This window comes from Vidua chalybeata, chromosome 10 (assembly GCF_026979565.1).
Source record: "Vidua chalybeata isolate OUT-0048 chromosome 10, bVidCha1 merged haplotype, whole genome shotgun sequence".
NCBI classification, from domain to species: Eukaryota; Metazoa; Chordata; class Aves; order Passeriformes; family Viduidae; genus Vidua; species Vidua chalybeata.
Window position 1 is genome coordinate 15,938,216 of NC_071539.1, and position 21,016 is coordinate 15,959,231.

Sequence of the window (21,016 nt, forward strand, 5' to 3'; positions counted from 1 at the left end):
TTGCCCAAAAAAAGAAAGAGTTATCAGGAGTGAAGTAGATATAAGTCAAAAGCAGAGTGATAGAAATCCCATCTGCTAATATGCAAAGTCCAAAGGGCTCCAAAAGATAAACTGCACACGTTTAAGATTCTTGACATTGCCTATACTAACATGAATATGGATATTAACTTACTGTCTATTTCCTTTGCATGTCCCCATTACACCCATTTTGACTTTTGTTTGGGCTCTGTCCAGCAGAGTTGCAAATTTTAATTTATTCCATCACCTCACTAGTGACAAGAACAAAAATACCTGCTTCATTTCATTTTAGCATGAACTGTTAACCTTCTGTGACCAATTTTATAAATGGAAAATATGATGTCTGTAGCCAAAATGGACTTCTCATGCAGATAATTCCAGATGAGAGTCTGGCTTGATATCCTTTCTGTATTACTTAGCAGCTCCATCTGCTAGGCTCCAGAGTTATCCTCATCATTCAACAAAGTGCTTGGCTGTGATCAGTCACGGTGTCGAGGGAAATCTCAGTGCTCAGCTGTCTTCAGCCACTTCAATCTAGAAAGGCTTTTCCTGTGTTTATCTTGGTCAGTGCAGATGGAATGACAGGGTAAGTTTGTCTCCCAGTTAAGGATCTTTCAATTCATTTTTTATGCACTTTCTACAAAGAGAACAGTAGACAAATGTGAGGAATAGCTGCTCACTTTAACATTATAAATAAAAATTATTTTGAACTGTCAACCTCTAAAGAGCACTCCTAGGCATTAGAAACCACAAAATAAAAATCAATTACAAGATCTCTTTGCACTTGCTTGGGCAGTATCATTATTCTAACAAACTTTATCCTCAGCTTTGCTGCAGAGGCCATGAGCTGCTGGAAGCAAGAGAAAGCCAACATCTGGGCTTTTCCCACCCTGATTCTCTGCCTCTATGGATTCTTCTACATGATGAAACCATCAGAACCTTTCCTAACACCCTATTTAACAGGACCAGATAAAAACCTGACCACAGATGAGGTATGATTTTATTCTATGATTTCTTTTAACTGAAGTAGTGAAAATAGAAAGGGAAAACACTGTTTAAAGTTTTTTTAAAGATTAAAAGTGGGGGGGGGTGGGGAAACACAAATTAAACCAGCTCTGGCAGGTTACAATTTGCAGCAAACTTCATAAATAACAAATCCCTGTAATGGATCCAAGATCCATTTGCCTGCCCAACAGTGCCATGCTGATTCAATGTGATTATATATTTTATTCATTCCTTCAGAGAAAAAACTTCCCTCTACAACACCATTTAAAATACATGAACTTCCTTCCCTTGACAATAAAAGCACTGACATTTCCTCTTCTGTTCTAGGTTACCAACCAGATTCTGCCAGTTTGGACATACTCCTACCTTGCTCTGCTTTTCCCAGTGTTCCTGCTCACAGACTACGTGCGCTACAAGCCCGTCCTCCTCCTGCAGGGCATCAGCCTCATCGTCACGTGGCTCCTGCTGCTCTTTGCACATGGAGTGCTGGCCATGCAGCTGGTGGAATTCTTCTACGGCATGGTCACAGCCACCGAGGTGGCCTATTACGCCTACATCTACAGCGTGGTCAGCACCCAACACTACCAGAAGGTCACCAGCTACTGCAGGAGTGTCACTCTGGTGGCAGCCACCGTGGCCGCCGTGCTGGGACAGCTGCTGGTGTCCTTAGCACACGTCTCCTACTTCTACCTCAACGCCATTACCTTGGCTTCCGTGTCCCTGGCGTTCCTGTGCGCGTTCTTCCTGCCCATGCCCCAGAGGAGCATGTTCTTCCACAGGAGAGATGCCCCTGAGCCTCTGCCAGGGCCCTCGAGCTGCCAAGAGGAAAGGAGCCCCGATGCTGCTGCCAGGGCCCCGACCCCCCAGCCCCAGGCTGGCAATGCCGGGCCCCACAGGCACATGCTCAGCGTGCTGCTGCAGCTGGGCAGGGACCTGAGGGATTGCTACGGCTCCCGCAAGCTCCTCTACTGGTCCCTGTGGTGGGCTCTGGCCACGGCCGGCTTTAACCAGGTGGTGAATTATGTGCAGCTGCTGTGGGACCTGCGAGCCCCCTCGCACAGCTCCGCAGTGTACAATGGAGCTGTCGAAGCAATAGCAACGTTTCTGAGTAAGTCAGTGTTTAAACGTTGATCACAACAACAGCCTCTGAAGTTTCACTTTAGTAAACTTTCCAAGTGCCATTCCATTGCAGGCACTCCAGGGAGCCAGTGCCCACCCTGTGTATTAGGTCTTTGATGTACAACAGTTCAAATGTGAGTTACGTTGTTTTTTCTTTAGTAGCAGACAATTAACTGCAACTTACCGGTATGCAGAAAGTGTGCAGGTCACACAGACACTGCATTTAGCTTGTAAATCCATTCAGAAGCACCCCTGTTTCTTTGGATGAGGCTATTGGGTGGGGTTTTTTTTTCCCCAAAACAATTATTGCACTGTTCCCATAACAATGCTATGAGCTTACACAGATGGGAGAAGTTTTCTGTAAAAATTTTACACAAAAAGATCATAATCCTCTTGTTTAAATTTTTTTCTAGTGAAATACCCTTGTGCGACCAGACAGAAAGAAAACTTTTAGTCATTGCAAGATACAGATTCTTAGGGAAAAAAAGATTCTGTGAATCCTTACAATCCTAATGTAAACCATTCCACTTCTGTACCAGGAGCAGATGCTTGCACCACACAAGCAAAGTGAGGTTATCAAAAGGTAACATCAGAGGATACACCCCTGCCTTGGCTCACCTTGTGCTGTTGTGAAGAACTTGCACAAGACCTGGGGGTGTGTTGTACCAGGAAAAATAAACACATCTGCATCACACCTAGTCATTCAGGTCTCCCTTACAGACATTAAGGGGAAACAGAGACTACTTTTGCAGCAGGCAACTGAATAGACCACGTAAATCATGAACTTGAAGACCTCCTGTAGTATCTACTCCTTGCTGAATTTCTCTCTCTCGTGGACTTGCCTATTTCTCAGTGTCTAAGTATAGAAGTTTTTAAATTGTCTAGGACCCCTAGACAGTCAGGGCAGTCAGGTGGCTTAACTTTGCAACAGATGCATATTCTAGGAGGCCCACAAAAAGCAAACCTATCCTTTCTCGTTCCTTGGATATACTTCCTTGATGCCTCAAACTCACTTTTTTGACAATTTACCCCCTCTATGAGGTGCACCTCTGTTCAATGGAAAGTTTACTAGCCTAGCTAGGAAAAGATGGAAGAATTTCCTTCTTGGACTCCAAACCATGTTCTTAATTCTCTCCCTAGAGATACATGCTGTGTACAGACACCTAAATAATGAATCCTTCTGCATTACAGTTTATCCTGTGAAGTGGAATAAAACACTAAGAGCAGAACGGCACAGACTTGATATATGCAGTTATCTTAAAATGACCAGTCATCTGCACAGCTGCAGAAGTCATCAGAAATGCTTTCAAACTTCAGACTACTCTGCTTCATTATTTAGCATTGCCTTTTGCATTGTGAGTGTGGCAAGACTTGGTCATACAGGCTGTGGAACAGATGTAATATTTACTTGTATTTTTTTCTCTTTTTCTAGGCTCATTAACATCTTTCCTAGTACAGTATGTGAAGATTAACTGGGACTATTTTGGAGAACTGGCTTTAGGGATCTTCTCTGCAATAGATGCCAGTTGTCTGTTTCTCATGCACTTCTCTACCAGCATCTGGGCATGTTATGCTGGATATCTCATTTTCAAGGCATGCTATATGCTCCTCCTGACAATAGCAACGTAAGTACAAAACATCACAATGCTGCCATCATGCACAGAATACTGACCCTACTTTGGGTTTGCTTTGGGCATCCTTTTCCTCAGAGGTAGCTGACCTAATGCTAGACATAACTGTTTAGGTAAGGACAGGAATGCTTAAATGTCTGGTTATGTTGTTTTCATCCTTCCAAACAACCAGGAAAGAAAAATTGTCAAAAGGGCATCAAACATTTACCTAAGCAGAAATTAAACAAGGCACAAGGTAATGTTATTACTAAAGGCAATGGTAACAGCAAAATGTAGAAGATATTTTCCTCCTTCCTGGCATGAGAGCTGCAAAGTGAACAATAGGGACAAGCATACCTTGACAGCCATCCTTTAGGATCACCATATGCCTAGACCCCCTACTGATAAACCTTTTAGCATGCTATGAACTGCATGAATGCAGGAAAAGACTCAATATAAAGTATTCCCCAACATAATTTTATACATATAATCATTAATGATATTAAGATGTAAAAAAGGAATAAAAGGGAACATAGGGCATATAAACTCAAACAAGAGATCATAGGAGACCAAGCTATTCTGTTGTCAGAAATAGAAATGTATAAGTAATATTAACAACAAATATTTAATCCTGTGTAATAAATATAAAATGTTACTGCTCCAGTCATTTTCTTGCTTGGAATGTCTTTAGACATACCATACTATTTCATTAACAAAAATACTGGATGCATTTTGTGCCAAACTCCAAAATTAATCAGATAGCATTTTAAAAAAATGCTAACATTATAATGTGTGGCAAGGTTATGCCTATCTTGAAGGAAGCCAAGTGAGCCTCTTAATTGTCATTTTGGTAGATTGTTATTACATTTGAGTTAATTACACCTGGACTATTTAAATATATTCTTAAAAACCGCAACAAAGTAAAATCTTGCAAAAAACTCCAACTCCCAAACTAAAATCATTGAAAATGAGTCCTGAAGGAATAACACCCTTTTGTTTGTATAGAGACTTTGCAGGTATATATTGCAAAGAAAGATGTTTTGATTATTGCCACAAAAGATATTACAAATAAAAATCTACAGGCTCTTAACAGAAATAAGCAGCATGTTACCTCCAGTGTCAAATCACAAAGCAAAATGTGACTCATCACCACAGAAAGCTTGGTTAGAAGATACCCAGAGTGACCTCCCAGCCAGGGCAGAACTGCTTCCAGTGCCAGCTTCCAGCCATGGACTCTGTACAGCCTGTCTGGCACAGTCTGTGCAGGCAGAGAAGGAACAAAGGGGAAGGGTACAGATAACTGAAATTCTACCTGATCATCTGAAAGCAGGGGTTAGAAAAGCAGCACATGCAGTTCAAAAAAAACATTAAAATACACTACGGTACCCCAGACTTTTTTTTTTTTTTAGAGAAAGCAAGGAAACAAACAAACAAATGAAGCACCATTTCCTCTGTCTTTGATGCACCATCTCCATGAATCATTATCTCTTCATTGACTGCTAGACAGCAATAGCTTTCCCAGTGGGAAGTGACTGACCTGCCAGTTTCCCGTCAGGTTCCAGATCGCCGTCAATCTGAGCATGGAACGCTATGCCCTGATGTTTGGATTCAACAACTTCATTGCCCTGCTGATCCAGACCATTCTCACAATAGTTGTTGTAGATTCAAGAGGCCTGGGACTGGACATAGTGACTCAAGTAAGTGCAGTTACCTTACTTCCTATTTACTGCTCAGCCAAGTCATCTTCAAAATTCCTATGCCAGAGGACAACTTAATTACCATTCTTCTATAGAAATCCAGACATCTTGTTCTTCCCTTGTCATTCTTCGTCACTATTTGTTGTCATTCTTCCCTTTTGCCTTTAAACGCATTTAGGATTACAGATGCTGGTCTGTTACTTTTCAAAGGGAGATACACCAGAACATAACTAACCAGGCCCTGCTATCCAACTACTTTTAGTAGTTAATAGGACACCATCCTCTCTTCCCGAAAGCTCAGACTGGTTTTGTCAGATGCAGAATGGGAGTTCAGGACTATGAGGTACAGTCTGGATTATCTGAGTTATTTCAGCTCAAGTAACTTCTAATTCCAGCTCAGGAGCCAACCTGGTCTGTATCTCAACATGTACAATAGAGTCTTCTGCCCACAGCTTGGGCACTTCATTTGGGATGGGACATCCTATCTCACAACAGTGTCCCTAACTTCAACCCAATGTCACTCATGTTGAAGTCAACTGAAACACACTGACTTCTGCATTTTTTCAGATGGGCTCTCAGCTGGGGCAGCTTTCTACTCTACTCTACTCTGCTCTGGGTCTGAAGAAGACTAAAGCTATTCACACTCTGCACAGAGAAGGCAAAAGTGACTTTGAAAGAGTAAAGATTGAATCAAACGTTAAATCTTTAAAATTAAGGACAGGAATATGTAGGACTTCATAAATAGCCTTGCCACTGTTGTTGGAAATACTGATATAAAATCACAGTGTATTTACTGAAACCATTGTGGTGAACAGTTACTGAAATGTGCAAAAGCAAAACAAGAACTCAGGTTCTTCATGCAGATTATTCATGACCACATGGGTAATGAAGGTTCTTCTACATTTTGCACTAATAGAAAAAATATCCTGTTCTTATCCCTCTCCCTGTCTGTTGTTTATTAAGAGGCATGAGGAATGGAAGAAAGGGGCAGTTCTTCATTTCACAATTATCTGCTGTGTACTTGAAAAGCTGACATTTTGCTTAATCACAAAGCAAAAACTCAAGTGTAGAGAACTGCCAGAACACAAGAAAATCAGAGTGACTGTCATCTTCAGAAGAAGCAGAATTTCTCTAATGTGTTTTTCATTAATTGTTCTGCCTTTTTCTCCTCCTCTCCCAGTTTTTAATTTATGGCAGCTACTTCGCAGTCATACACGGGATTTTCATGATCAGAAGCATTTGTGTGCTGGTCTCATGCAAATGCCAAAGGAAAATAATGAGATCTTGCACAGAGCAGCTGAACCAGGCTGAGCACGAGTCAAGAGAGCAGATTGTCACAAGCTACATGACACGGCTGTAGGAGGCAGGCAGGCTGGAGAAGGGCTTCTCCTGGGAGAAGGGCTCCCAGCAGGGAAGAAGAGCAGCATGCAGGGAACAGCAGTGCAAGAAGAATGTTCAACTGAAAAGCTACGCTGAATCATTCCAGCACTTCAGCACAACATATGCCAGCAGAGAGCTCACCAGAATGGCACTGTGCCAAGAATAAAAGATAAGTTGTTTTAGATTCTTATTTACATGCGTATAAATAGCTTAAGGGCAGTAATTTATACACAGAATCAGAGCAACCACCTTTGCATCCCCCGTGCATGACGGTAGAGAGCAGAGTTCACCCTGCCTTGCTCACTGTAGCTCCTGAATGTGGTGCTGACAAAGCTGCTTCTGTCACATTCGCTGATACAGTAGCTGAAGGTGTGACTCCCCTTTGCACAGCCCTTGTTCTGAACCAAGGAAGAAAAGATCATGTTAGCTTCATTCTATTCTTTCATACCCAGTACAGGCAGATGGGGGACAGGCTCCTCCTGTCTCCTCCCTTAGCTCAGTGCACACAGGCTGCAAAATTCTGGGCTTACACAACCCATCCTGGAAGCTTCACTGCAACACTGCTACATCACAGTTGTTGCTTGGCCCACATTTGAGAGCTACAACCACTGTGCTGACTTCACAGCAACCTCTGCCAAGAAGGGAATAACTTCAGAGTCCAAGCAAAAGGCAAGAGCACCACTCTTTTGCTTGTGCTTCCAGTAAAATTAAATCTAGGACTGATTGTCTCCCTCTTTCAGCAGGAAAAGAAATAATATGAAGGGGCTTAAGTAGCACAGACTAAAACGAGAGAAGGACATTGTGGAGAAATTTAGCTGATTCCACAAAGGAAAATTCCAGATTAACAGGAATATCCAAGAGGATTTATAACTGAAGCAGTGAGCATCATGAGTGCTTTTGAGTGCCAAGTGAGGGAGGTCCACTGATCTTGACCAAGAATTTGGCAGGATCAGCCAAACTCAGAGTTTGTCAAGAAGCTCCAAGTCCTACAGCTAATTTTGTCCAAAAGATAGTCCAGAAGAAGAAAAAAGAGACTAGGAATGAGTTTGCATAGTGAATGTCTAATTTAATATGAACTATATCCATATGCTGAAGTTATTTCTGTACTGCTGTTTGCTTCTAGCTTCCAATATCTACATCTAACTAATAAAAACCACTTAGCATTTACAGAATATTTTTCCTGTAGAGACACAAGCTATCATTTGTACAGACCAGCTTTTCATACCACTGTCACACACTGCAACTAGACAAAGTGCCCAGAAGCAAGGGCAGGCAGGACAGAAGCAATTTGTTTCAAGTCACAAGAAGAATCAGTAGGATCTGACAAAATGAACCTAATTTTTTAGGCCTTTTGTTTACTACTGTGCATTGTGGAGACATTGTCTGTTGTAAACTGTCTCTTAGCAGAACAGTTTAACCATTGCAGTCATAAAAGTGGGAGATTCACTTAGTCTCCAGTGAGAGTTCTTTTCTTACTGCAGAACTGAGGGCATGATGCTCCTGCCTGAAGAAACAGGGACAGAATCCAGGAGAGCAAGGATTATGTTTTCTATTCTTCCTTGTAAGTAGCAATCTTCTTTTGAGGCATTCAGTTTACAACTAGATGTCAGTCCCAGACTAGAAGTTAACAAGAGCTTGTGTTTAAATTAAAAAGAGGAACTTCATATTTTCAGCTCCATTCTTATGTTCTGGCTAGAGCGAACTCTGTGTCTGTAGGATGCCACTGAGGAGCAAAGGAGCACAGCAGACCCAATGTATTTGGCTTGCAGCTTTAGAGAAAACCATATTCAGAAAGCAGATAAGACTTTAAAGAAAAAAGAATCAATTCCTAGTCTCACTAATCTCCAAAATAATGATTCTGAGGTTGGAAGCTGGCAGGAAGCATTATGGGGGGAATAGGGGAGGAAGAAGGCAGCTCTTAGGAGTGTTAGGAGGAGAAAGACAAGGCCTTGTTATCCTGGGTTTTCAGCTGCAAATCAGAACTCACCCAGCAATCAGAGGTTTCTACAAGAGTAAGATACACACATGCACCTGTGTGTTTGTATACCTGCACACACAAACTCTGGAGAGGAGATAGTTGAGACTTGGCAGGCTACAAGGAAGGCTGGAACCACAGGCTGTTTAGTTCTGCAGGAGAAGGAAATTCTCAACACATCCACCTCTCCTAGCAGCTTTTAGTATTGCTTGTTTTTCTTCCAGTGTGTTAAAGGTTTCCATGCAAACATGGAACTCCAGAGCTGGGCACATTCCTCCCCATAGCTGCAACCCCCTCTAAATACACCACTAATTACCTTTGAAACATTGGTGGGGTTGGGCACAAATCCTCCATGAAGATACAGTCCAATAAGTGTAAGGCAGTTTGAGCAAACAAGGAAGGAACAAATAGTGTGTTTGTTTTCAAAACATGCAGGTACTGCCCAAGCACTGTGGGGGCTACCAGAGAAACACGAGCCAGCAGCCCTTTCAGCCCCTGCCCAGCAGCACCTTCCCTTCCCAAGGCTCTCGCCCTGCCTCGGAAGCCTTTGGCCAGGGAGGAGGATGAAGGGCAGAGGCAGGCCTGGCTCCCCTGAGCACTTCCTGCCTGGTTGCACCACACCTCAGCACTGAGGGAACCTCCCATACCTGCAGGACCAGACCAGGCTCTGTAGAGCTCACAAAGGGCCCTCCAGCATCTGCTCCCAGGGTCAACACACGTCCTACCAACAGGCTTCAGGGTGAACTCCAGCCTCTGATGAACCTTGGAAGATGCAGGCAGTACAGTCTAAAAAAAATAATGGGTAAAGGAAAGAAAAGCAGTAGCATTTCTCTGAAGCAAGCCTGTTGATTTTTTAGCCTAGAACCTAGATTTAGCAATTTAATTTTGTTCATTTGTCCTTAAAGGACACATCTGTCCTCATACAGAAGTAATTCCTGGCCAATTAATAGTAGGAAGCATGTGCTGTTCTACTTTCCAAAGCCCCAGCAAAGCCAGGACAGTCAGAGCAGACCCCATGAGCCCAGAGGCCTCTGCTATGCACAGGACAAGGACACTGTTAGCCCAAACTGTAAAACTGGCTATCTGCCTTTCCATGAATCAGAGACCAGAGCTTTTAAAGGTATTTATTAACAGAAAGAATGCAATCATTGCTTTCTTGTCACAACAGGTTTTATTAATCATTAGCTGCACTAAGTCTTATAGTTTTATCTTAAAAATAGAACTCAGTTTGCTGACAAAACCCATAAAGAACACTTTCCCTGCAATCTTCATGGACAAGTTCTGCAAGAAAGAACAGCTATGACAAGTTGTTATTATTATTATTATTATTTAAATTCTGATAACATCTTATCAATTTTAGAAATAACTTTTTGGAAAAAAAGTTACAGAAATTTCTGACTACCACCAGCTCAAAAGGGTGGTTTCTGACTTCTCTGCAAGACAAAGTCATCCTAGGAAGAACTGCACCTGAATCCACAGGAAATGCACCACAGCCAGAGCCTTGACAGGTAATTCATCACTGTTGGAATTATTTGGGACTGTACTGGCTACTCACTTGCTCAGTGCATTTGGAGGTGATGCAAGATTTATGCAGATGTTACTGATCAGCCCAGGGTTTAATTTTTATATTTTTATCACATTTCAAATAAGGTCTTGAGTTAAAGATACTAGAGACTATTTTTTATTTACAATTATTTGTAAGAGAAAGATGACAGAGGCAATTTTTAAAAATCAAGTTACAAGGTTAGGGCTGCTTTTTCTAACATTCCTCTGAGGTCACAAAAATATAGTCTTTCTAATGTACAATTTATATTACATTTTAATGGATATCATCTCACAGTGCAAGCAGAAGCACTTTTTCAAAAGTGCCTGCTATAGAATGGAATTCAGTAATTTAAGATACACAGCATGATTAAACATCAGCAAATACTTTGCTTTCATTTGCTTATGATTGAAAACAGTGCTTCACTTATTTTCAGGATCAGTGAAATTGACTTTTTAACACAAAAGTAGTAAAATAAACTTTAAAAACCAAATTTTTCTAGACTGTTTTTTGCTGCTAACTACACTGAAGAAACAAGCCTCCTTTTCCTTTTGGTCATCACTTTCAAAAGTGAAGTCAATAGTTCTCTATTCTACGTCTAAGCAGGTAGTTTCTAGATCTTTCTTTACCCTCTCCAATGACTGGAGTGCAAGAAAGATGGTGAGGTCACAATGGGTTGAGCTGCCTGATGGCTTTTATTGCCATCAATAACGTTTGCATGGTCATTGTGTCAAATCAACAAAATCAACAAAAAATTCAAGCAGATTTGCAAATCAACAGAAAAAACCTCCTTGAGCACACAGAATGAGCTTTAATCTCACACTTTGCCCATTCATTTATTCAGAAATGAGACTGTAATGGAACTTTATTCTGCTACAGCACAGCCACTCAGCCCTAAGCACATCACTATGAACAACCTTTGACAGACAATCCAGAGTTTACCAGGGCTGATGCACCTTGATCCAGTTGCTCATTTCCAAGCTGCAGCTGTGATGCCAGGCAGGTTCAGAGGGGGGAACATTGGCTTAGGCACGTGGCACAGCTGGAGCCATGCACATCACTCACAAGACAGAAGTGACAATGCCCTTTATCAATATAGCAAAGTTCAGTGGTAAATGACAGATTTAGATAACAAGACTCAACAGGAAAGTGTGCTTGACGTAGTGCAGAGATGACAAGATCAGGTAAAACTGTCAGAGAGACCCTCCTGCTAAGTCACTGGGTTCTAAACTCCTCTGAGAGGAGACTGGGTGCAGCTTAGACCACGCCTAGTCCCAGATTTGGTCAACTGCTTCCATTCTGCAATATGTGCAATAAGTTCTTTATATGACTCAGCCAAGGTTTCGAGGCTGAGCACACCGCTAGTCACTTACCAAGACTGTGTTGCAGCAAAGGATCTCAGCCTCAGGAGTAACTGCCAGAGGTGTCCCTGCCTAACAGGACATCCAGGCATGCAGCTCAGTGCAGGAGAGCTTGAGATCAGTGGTTTGGTTCCATCTGCACACCAGCCAGACATCTGAGTCACCTCTGCGGGCAGCCCTTGGCTGTCACACTGCCACCCATCCCCCTAAGCACAGTTACAGCCTTCACTGGTGGTTATGGCTTCAGGGGAGTGAGTGTAGGTTTAGTTAAAAACTAAACTTGAAAATGAATTTTTACCAACTGTGAGGAGCATCTATTCTTCCTTTGCCACCTTTTTATTTTTTGTTTAGGTAAATTATGGATTGCTGGAAGGGAGCTGTAAGCCACAGCTGGATTTATCCCACAGTGATCATCTGTGCAAATGGATTTTTCACCACAATGAGGCCATCAGAATCTTTTCTCACCCCCTATCTAACAGGACCAGACAAAAACCTAACAACTGAAGAGGTATGTAACTATTCTCTTAAGCAGTAACTAAAATGCTTAAAGCATTAGGCATTACAGTAGTAACTAAAGGGAAGATGAAGTGTGAATATTTTATCTAAAGGCCCATATTTAAGATGCTTCTGGAAAAGAGTAAGAAGTCACCTCTTTGACAGGAGGTCCAAACTCTAAAGTCCATACATTCCTAGGAATTTGAAACCCCTTTGGTAGTTAATATTTTTGGCAAAATCAGGTCAGCTAGTTCCTCTCTCCACCCCAGAGGAGACATTTCTTTATACTTACCATGGAATTGATTAGACTGACAGAATTGATTTCAAAACATAAGAAAGCTAAGCAGCCTTCCCAGCTAAGCAGCCTTCCCCTTATGAGTTGTAAGCTTATTTCCTATATTCCCTATATTTTATGCATTCATTAACCTGTGGAGATTAGGTTCACATGCAGAAAAATTGGGGTTTTTTGACAAAAACATGCACTCCAAGTTTCCTTGCTATACTCCTGTGTTCAGCACTGGCTGCCTCAGGAGTACACCTCGCAACAAAAGGGGATGTGGCCAACATGTGAGTGAGTCATAGAGCTAGCAGTATAATTAGAAAACACAGGCTTGCTACACCCACATACCGCTAATATGAAGAACAGTCATTCCTGATGTGCAGTAGCAAATGTTAAGGCAGAATCTACCAGCACACTGTGAACCCAAGATTTCTGCTGAAAAAAGGTTTGTGGTTTAGGTAGTCAGGGAGTTTTTTCTCCCCCCCCCCCCCCTTTTTTTTTTTTTTGAACACAAAGGAAAGCATTATTTCTTATATAAATCACACAGATAGCATCATAGAATGCCTTAATTCTGATTTCAGCAAGAATCCTTAACTCAAAATCAAGCACAGTACACATATTGTCTCTTTCAGTCAAACACACCTCCAGTGAGTTAATTCCATGAGGTAATTCTAAGTTCAGAAAAACAAAATAAGTCACACAGAAAGATACAGTGAACCTGCAGCTCACCATGCAACTCATTCCAGTACCTGTTCAAAAGTAAAAAGCATTCCTCCAGCATTTGATACAGTTCCTTTCTCATCTAATTGCTTAAGCAGAGAACAAGGGATCAGGAATGGATACCTCAGCAAGCCCCACAATTACTGGGTGAGATCTCCCCAAAACACGCAACTTAGAGTCACAGAAGAAGGTCGCTTTGTGATGTGCATTGAAAAGATGGATACCTGCCCCAGGTGTGCCCAAACTACCTGGAAAAGCACTGAGCTTTAGTGGCAACCACAAACAGCACCTTCCAACCCAAATTCAGAGCAGTTTTAAAAAAAAGAGAAAGAATTTCTTCACAGGGCATCTATGTATTAAAGCCCAACTTAAACTTACTGAAAGACTTCCTTATTTCTTACACTTTAAATCAGAAAAAACATAGAAGATGCAATACCCTAGTAGCAGCTACACACTATGTGCAGTTCCAGTTCCCCTTTGTAAGAGGCACATGCTTTTTTTTTTTTTCTATACCTAACAAGGGAAAGAGGTGACCAAAGGCATACAGTGACTCACATTAAGTTAAACCAGGCCTTAATTTTCAGGCACTGTAGGGAAGAGGATGTGAAACTAGAGAGACTTACATCAGACAAAAAGTTACTAGTACTTTAAACAGCTGCACATCAAAATATCCTTTTCATAGACCTTTACTGGAATTAATTTTTAAGCCAATCTATCTATTTCTTTAATGGAGCATAGCATCACTGTCTTTGGTCCTTACATAGTGAAGTCACATCCCTGTAACTTAAGCCTGCACTGTTCACACAATTCAATGTTTCATATCATCACAACTATGTTCCAACAGTAACACCATCCAAAAGGGTATTTTTAAAGTAGGCGGGAGTTGGGGCCATTTTGCTTGTCTCTTTTAACGTTTCCACTTTTGTTCTGTTCTAGGTTACCAACCAGATTCTGCCAGTTTGGACATACTCCTACCTCGCTCTGCTTTTCCCAGTGTTCCTGCTCACAGACTACGTGCGCTACAAGCCCGTCCTCCTCCTGCAGGGCATCAGCCTCATCGTCACGTGGCTCCTGCTGCTCTTTGCACATGGAGTGCTGGCCATGCAGCTGGTGGAATTCTTCTACGGCATGGTCACAGCCACCGAGGTGGCCTATTACGCCTACATCTACAGCGTGGTCAGCACCCAACACTACCAGAAGGTCACCAGCTACTGCAGGAGTGTCACTCTGGTGGCAGCCACCGTGGCCGCCGTGCTGGGACAGCTGCTGGTGTCCTTAGCACACGTCTCCTACTTCTACCTCAACGCCATTACCTTGGCTTCCGTGTCCCTGGCGTTCCTGTGCGCGTTCTTCCTGCCCATGCCCCAGAGGAGCATGTTCTTCCACAGGAGAGATGCCCCTGAGCCTCTGCCAGGGCCCTCGAGCTGCCAAGAGGAAAGGAGCCCCGATGCTGCTGCCAGGGCCCCGACCCCCCAGCCCCAGGCTGGCAATGCCGGGCCCCACAGGCACATGCTCAGCGTGCTGCTGCAGCTGGGCAGGGACCTGAGGGATTGCTACGGCTCCCGCAAGCTCCTCTACTGGTCCCTGTGGTGGGCTCTGGCCACGGCCGGCTTTAACCAGGTGGTGAATTATGTGCAGCTGCTGTGGGACCTGCGAGCCCCCTCGCACAGCTCCGCAGTGTACAATGGAGCTGTCGAAGCAATAGCAACTTTTTTGGGTAAGCAGTCATTTGCCAGTACTTGTAACCCATCCTGCGCTGAGGGTTTCTTCAGCAATGTGTTCGGTGCCTTTCCATCTCCGATGAGGACTAAAGTAAACAGACAGAGATAAACAGTATGCAAAGCATGATTTTACTATAAGCTTTTACAGTGGGCTCTTCAAAATCAGTCTAAAAAAACATATATAAATAAGCTTTTCCTTCTTAGAGGAGACTCATTCCGCCAAAATGTTTTAAGAGTTTTAAGTTTACAGCTCCATTTAGACCATGTCTTAAACCTCAGGTAAGCACATCAAAACCCTGTGCAATGTTATCTTGCATATTCCTCCCTCAAATACACCTTAAACTGGCTGGTTTAAGAATTAAAAGAACATGTTAGCAGATGCATTGCTCTGAATACTACTCAGAGCATACTGTGAAATTGTCTATTTAGACACTGGATTAAAAATCATTCCAACCTAAGTGCTGCTCAACAAATATTCTGCAACTACATCTGTGTCCTGATTGGCATGTTTGTCACAACAAAGGTTGTGTGTTCAACCCCTGTATGGGCCATTCACTTCAGACTTGGACTTGATGATCCTTGTGGGTCCCTTCCAACTTAGAATTTGTGAAACCATTTCTGTGATATGACAAGACTGAGAACACTGTAATTGTTTACCCGTGAAAAACAAGGAATCTTATTAATGTGCATAGACTTGAAGGGGAGGAGCAAAGAGGATGGAACCAGGCTCTTCCCAGTGGTGCCCAGTGACAGGATAAGAGTCAAGGGGCACAAAATCAAGCAAAGTTCCACTTAAACACAGAAGAACATTTTTATTCCAAGGGTGATTTTAAACAGGAACAGGTTGGCCAGAGGTATGGACTCTCCATCCTAGAGTCAAAACCTAGGCACCATCCTGAGCAGCTTCCTTTAGTTGACTCAGCTTTTAGCAGGGCCATGTGATCTCCATCTCTCTTCCAACCTCAGCCATTCTGCCTCTCAATTAGTTACCTGGTCCACCCAAATTCCATTTCTCTTTAGCCACAGAAGAGAAGGATATGGCTAAAGTGAAACTTCATTTACTTAGCTGTGCAGCACCAATACAGCCTCCTTTTGGAGCTCCCATTTACACAGCTGTACATTCCCCTACATTCCAGGAGCTGCATCCCACACTTTTACAGGGAATTGTCAGTTTACTTTTCCTCCCTGCAATCAGCATGAAAATCCATTTTACTGAAGCTATTCCAGACTTCTGACTACTGCTTTGAATAGTGTTCCCCAAGTCTTTAATGCACTTATACCCTCTGGCACTTGACACAACTTTGAGTACAGAAGGCACTCACAGCACTGGGAACCACTGCTCATGGCAGGGTTGGACCAAAGGGGGTGGTTTGTTTCAATTTTTGGAATTCTGATGAAGAGCACATACAACCAGCAAACAAACTCCAGTTTTTGTGCTAGCTCACCTGAGAACATGGGGTTTGCTACACTGTAATAGACTCAAATAAGGGTTTTGCTACATGTGATGGCCAATAAGACATTGAGAAATGCAACTTCATAAGGTTTTTCATCAGAAACTGAAAATACACTTCCATTAAAAAAAAAAAAAAATGCAGTACTAAGATTTTCTTTCCATGAAGAACTTCACATGAAGTAACTAAACTCATTATACATATTTTGGCAGAAAATGCTTGGTGGGATTGTTCTTCTTTTTGCTTGTAATTGTCTAAAAACAGAGCAATAGACTGTGCACTGCTGCCTGCAGCCTTAGGCATGAGGCACTTTCCCAGAGCCCTTCAGTCAGTAAAGGGTCTAAGCAAGGAGGAAATCATCCAAATTAATGGAAGACTCCCACACCCCTAATAAGAAACATAATCCATTACCAAAGTCCACTGTGACCAAGACTGAGGAGCTCCTGGCATGATCCAATGACAGTTATGCAATGGCTCTCAATGATAATGTTTTGAAGTTTTAATTACTACTTTTCAATTCTTAGGTTCAGCAACATCCATGGCAGTTGGATATGTCAAAGTAAACTGGGATATCTCTGGAGAACTGGCTTTGGGAATTTTCTCTGCACTGGATTCTGGTTCTCTGCTTCTTATGCACTTCACTGACAACATCTGGGCATGTTATGCTGGTTACCTTGCATTTAAAGCTTGCTATATGCTCCTTATAACAATAGCAACGTAAGTACAACATACAACTGTTCTAACTCAATCGATTTAAATCACTGTCAAATTTTTATATTTATCAAAATTTTACTAGACATTTCCCTAAATATAAATAGGTTATGACAGCAGCATATATTGTTTCTAGCCTGTATAAAACTGGATACAATTATAAGATCTAACCATTACCATAGTACACTCCAAGTCAGAACAAGGTAGCTTCTGCACTTGGCTGTTCAATGACCAATGTATGAGTATTCTCAAAATGATCCAATGAATATACACAGATATTTAGCAAAAATATTCATTTAAGTCAAGGGTAAATAAGATGCACAAAGTCACAAAGCCAGAAAAAAGCAAGCAATGTCTGTCAAAATGAAGCTGATAAAGCTTAAAAGCCAAGACTGAAGTGACCTTGTCCTTTGAAGAGTGCTCTGTGCTCACTGAGCTGTTCCCATAAGTAAAGTGCATCCACCTGTTCTTGCTCTCCATGGTTTTGTGAACCTGTGCATTCATTGTCAGGTTTCAGATTGCTGTCAACCTCAGCATGGAGCGTTATGCTTTGATGTTTGGCTTCAACAACTTTGTTGCATTGGCAATTCAGACGATTTTAACTGTTGTTGTAGTAGATTCAAGAGGTCTGGGACTGGATATCAGCACTCAGGTAAGCCACTGAGTCCCACTGCTTAGTTCCCCTACTCTCCTCCAAAGCAGGCTCTACTCCAAGATTAGCCTGTGGTAATGTGCAAGTTCAGGTGCAAGCTCAGGACAGTTACTCAACTGGAAAAAGGCTCATTTAAAGCAAACTGGCTTGAACTACTACAACCTGCTTGTCCTCTAGGCCTCCCAATGCTGGGATGACTGGAAAATATTCTATGTTCACAGAACAGAGGGCAAAGGTGACCTCCTATTACTCTGGGTATTCTTTAAATTAAAGGATTACTATTCACAAGTTTATAGTCAAAATACCCTAACCAGAAGCAGGAAGCCAGCTGAAAGACAACCTATGGGCCTATTACTAGGGTAATGCTAAGTTACATAGTTCCAGTGGACACACGTTTAAAGTTACTGTAATTCTGAAAATTAACTCATTGCAATTCCCCATTAAATTTCTAAAATTAGTTTTAACTTAGACATTGAATGAGTCTAAGTCTCTAGGTTTCATGTTTCCAGAGAAGAGACAAAGTGTCCTTCCTTACAGGGAGGACAGCTGTCCTCCCTTACTGAGGTGGGGAAGTACATAACAGAGCATTCTCTCCCCCCTTTTACGACCACAGAACTTCTACAGTGTAAAGTCAAGCAGTCCAGACTTCTTGAATCCTCCCAAGATGGGGTGATTCTGGGCACAGGTGACAGGGAAGGGAAGGCAGCAATGGAGGGACGCCCCTTAGAGTCAAAAACTGGTTTTGCTGTTAGATAATAACTTTTCTCCTTCCCCACCTCCATTTCCCAGTTTCTCATTTATGGCAGCTACTTCACAGTCATAACTGGAATTTTCCTGATCAGAAGCATATACACCATAATTTCCATCAAATGCAGAAATACAAGTGTGGCTGCTGAAAGCACTGCCCCTTAACAACTGAGACAAAAGCAATAATTACAAGGAATGATGCAGAAGGCTCCATCATCTGGACAACAAATCAGGAGAAATATAATGTTCAATCAAGCAAAACTGGTCCAGGTTGAAGCAAGCTGTTTATGAGCCTACTGCACAGAGAGCTTTGTCAACAGGATTTGGTCCATTTTCTTCACCAGCAGTTTAATACAAACATTCCTCAATCAATCTTCAAGTTTAGTGACCTGACATACAAATTTCTATTAAGGCTCAGTGAGCACAAGGACATACAAATGCCTCAACCTCACACCAGAAGAACTCAGAGAACAACCTTGGGACTTTCCCTTCTACTGAGTATTTCCATCAAATGCAGAAATTTAAGGCAATTTATTTACTGACAGAAGACCATCAGACATGCCCAGGGAATCTAAAGCAGCTGAACCATACAATGACCTGTCAGAAAATTTGTCACAGAGGCCTTTGGAAATCTTAAGGCTTTTTCAACCAGATATCACATCTGCCTTACAGAACTCAGGATGGTCCTGCAAGTGCAGCATCTTCTTACACTTGTACCAGCTGATGTTTAGGACTGAAGTCTAATCTAGGTCTCCATATTACTTTCTGTATAAGGGGTCTAAAGTTATCAAGTGAAGTGCTCTGATGCTAAAGCATAAAAATACAGCTTTTAGGCAACTATGCTATTTGCATGAACAATTGAGGGAACAACTGCAGAGATTTCCATGATAAAAACATTTAAAATCGGGGTGAAAAATTCATTTTGTAAATACAGCTATTTTAAAACCTAATCAATGAAACACCTATGGTGTCAGTTTATGCTCAGTATATAGAAGACTCAAAACAATACAAAATCTTCAGCTTATCTGGAATTTGACAAATCTAAAATCCGTGAACACAGACTAAAGAGGTGTGCTTGCCTATAGTTAAAGTTGCAAAACTTTTATCTGCAGTTAATTCAGTTATGGAAAATACAGTATTCCACTACTTCTGCAGCACATTCTAAACTACATGTCTTGCATACTTCAATCAGTTTCAGTATCTCAGCAGTAATATTTGGATTAGAACCATCTCTATAGATGCTGATCTCATTAGCCCTTGCCCAAAGCCTAATTTACACCACTGTAAGTGAAGAGGGCAAAGAATTGTTGCTCTTCCATAACTTTTAATCTCCTTGACAACATCTCTTTGATTTGGTCCAGTTCTCTAGACTAAGCATTTTTAAGTATTCCACAATCCCTGCTGAACCCTTGCAGTTCCCCACTCTCCATTGCATTTACTTCTTACTATCCTTTATCCTCCATTGCATATACTTCTTACTTCTTACCAGCCAAGGCTGGTGAACAGGGAGAGTTACAACTATTTACACTGTGCTAAAATACAGTGGTGAGAGTAAGGGTGTCACTAATACCCTGCAAACCTCCAGCTGCTGGGGATTTTTCAATGAATTCCCCAGAGAACATTGGGAACTGAACACCACACTGTCAAGCAGTCTCCATCAGAAACAAGAGAGACTTCAAGCCTATTTTAAATATACCAACAGGACAAAAGCAGTCATTTAAGTACCGAAAACTTACAGGCAGCATGTTTTATGAGCTGCCTGTCTCCTGTTTGGTATCTCTGAAGTTTAAAAGACAAAAACAAACAAAAAGCAATTACAACCTCCATTGACAGGCAACAAAAGTGAAAAGCATTAGCATAAATGCTTTTACAAGCAGAAGTCAAATCTTTCAGATGCCCTAGAAAAACCTGTCTGACATTCAGGCAGTCAATTACAAGTGCAATGTCTTACCTTGAAGAATTTTCATGTTTATCTCAAATGGACTTGCACGTTCTTTTTAAAAAAATCAGTCTCACCTTATTTATTCCTGTTATCCTGAAAGCTGTAACAATTTTATTCTCCAGCTGGTCAGAAACCTTTAAGCTTTCAGTTTATGCATTCACAATATACTTACATTATTTGCTTAGTTCCAGTATTACACTTGAACGGTAGCCAAATAGTCTCTGTTTAAAACAGAGATTTTTAAAACTACTTTGATGCAGTTATATTTTTCTTGAACCTTATCACTGTTACAGAGGAAGACAAGCCAAACATTTTTCCCTCTACAAATTTCACTGTAGTATGGCAGGAGATATTTCTGAAAATTAGAAAAAAAAATTTAATATTCCACAGGAGCTCTTACTGATATGTATCAGTTTTTAATAAAGAGAGGACTATTACATCTGTGGTCCCTTGGCCTGCTGTTACACACTCTGTTCAGACCACAGCTAAGGCTTGTTTAGAGCCTGTCATTAGTTACCCATAATAAGGTGTCTTTTGCTGCAAACCTTCTCTCCAATAACAACCCTTCACAGTGCTTCCAGTGTCCTTC

At 41.7% G+C, this 21,016-nt stretch overlaps 2 protein-coding genes and 1 long non-coding RNA gene across 9 annotated transcripts; 2 read left to right on the top strand and 1 right to left on the bottom strand.

The window, feature by feature from the left end:
- Window positions 1–299: 299 nt before the first annotated feature.
- Window positions 300–7,359, bottom strand: LOC128792784 (uncharacterized). 3 transcript variants are annotated; one of them, XR_008432557.1, is made up of 4 exons: window positions 7,278–7,359; window positions 5,290–5,431; window positions 4,864–5,010; window positions 300–655 (listed from the first exon to the last, which is right to left on the bottom strand). It is a non-coding gene; the product is annotated as an uncharacterized LOC128792784 (long non-coding RNA). The 3 variants fall into 3 exon arrangements; XR_008432556.1 differs by lacking the exon at window positions 7,278–7,359 and adding an exon at window positions 7,079–7,162; XR_008432558.1 differs by lacking the exon at window positions 5,290–5,431 and having other exon boundaries at window positions 7,278–7,353.
- LOC128792782 (thiamine transporter 2-like) lies at window positions 648–7,014 on the top strand. Its single transcript, XM_053951518.1, has 5 exons — window positions 648–1,010; window positions 1,351–2,131; window positions 3,575–3,767; window positions 5,308–5,449; window positions 6,630–7,014. The coding sequence occupies exons 1-5, from the start codon at window positions 861–863 to the stop codon at window positions 6,807–6,809; spliced, it is 1,446 nt and encodes a 481-aa protein (XP_053807493.1). The 5' UTR covers window positions 648–860; the 3' UTR covers window positions 6,810–7,014.
- Window positions 7,360–10,226: 2,867 nt separating the features above from the next.
- On the top strand, window positions 10,227–19,509 carry LOC128792783 (thiamine transporter 2-like). 5 transcript variants are annotated; one of them, XM_053951521.1, is made up of 6 exons: window positions 10,227–10,312; window positions 12,060–12,216; window positions 14,140–14,920; window positions 16,900–17,092; window positions 17,597–17,738; window positions 18,528–19,509. In XM_053951521.1, the coding sequence occupies exons 2-6, from the start codon at window positions 12,067–12,069 to the stop codon at window positions 18,648–18,650; spliced, it is 1,389 nt and encodes a 462-aa protein (XP_053807496.1). In that variant the 5' UTR covers window positions 10,227–10,312; window positions 12,060–12,066; the 3' UTR covers window positions 18,651–19,509. The 5 variants fall into 5 exon arrangements, with proteins under 5 accessions (XP_053807496.1, XP_053807497.1, XP_053807498.1 ...); XM_053951522.1 differs by lacking the exon at window positions 10,227–10,312 and adding an exon at window positions 10,872–10,953; XM_053951523.1 differs by lacking the exon at window positions 10,227–10,312 and adding an exon at window positions 10,961–11,346.
- Window positions 19,510–21,016: the final 1,507 nt, after the last annotated feature.

Excerpts from the sequence above, each read along its gene's own strand:
- LOC128792782 (XM_053951518.1), top strand. The coding sequence starts at position 861 with ATGAGCTGCTGGAAGCAAGAGAAAGCCAACATCTGGGCTTTTCCCACC. Across the intron at positions 3,768-5,307 it reads CTCCTCCTGACAATAGCAAC|GTTCCAGATCGCCGTCAATC; the intron begins GTAAGTACAAAA and ends GTTTCCCGTCAG. Across the intron at positions 5,450-6,629 it reads GACTGGACATAGTGACTCAA|TTTTTAATTTATGGCAGCTA; the intron begins GTAAGTGCAGTT and ends CTCCTCTCCCAG.
- LOC128792783 (XM_053951521.1), top strand. The coding sequence starts at position 12,067 with ATGGATTGCTGGAAGGGAGCTGTAAGCCACAGCTGGATTTATCCCACA. Across the intron at positions 12,217-14,139 it reads AAAACCTAACAACTGAAGAG|GTTACCAACCAGATTCTGCC; the intron begins GTATGTAACTAT and ends GTTCTGTTCTAG. Across the intron at positions 17,093-17,596 it reads CTCCTTATAACAATAGCAAC|GTTTCAGATTGCTGTCAACC; the intron begins GTAAGTACAACA and ends ATTCATTGTCAG.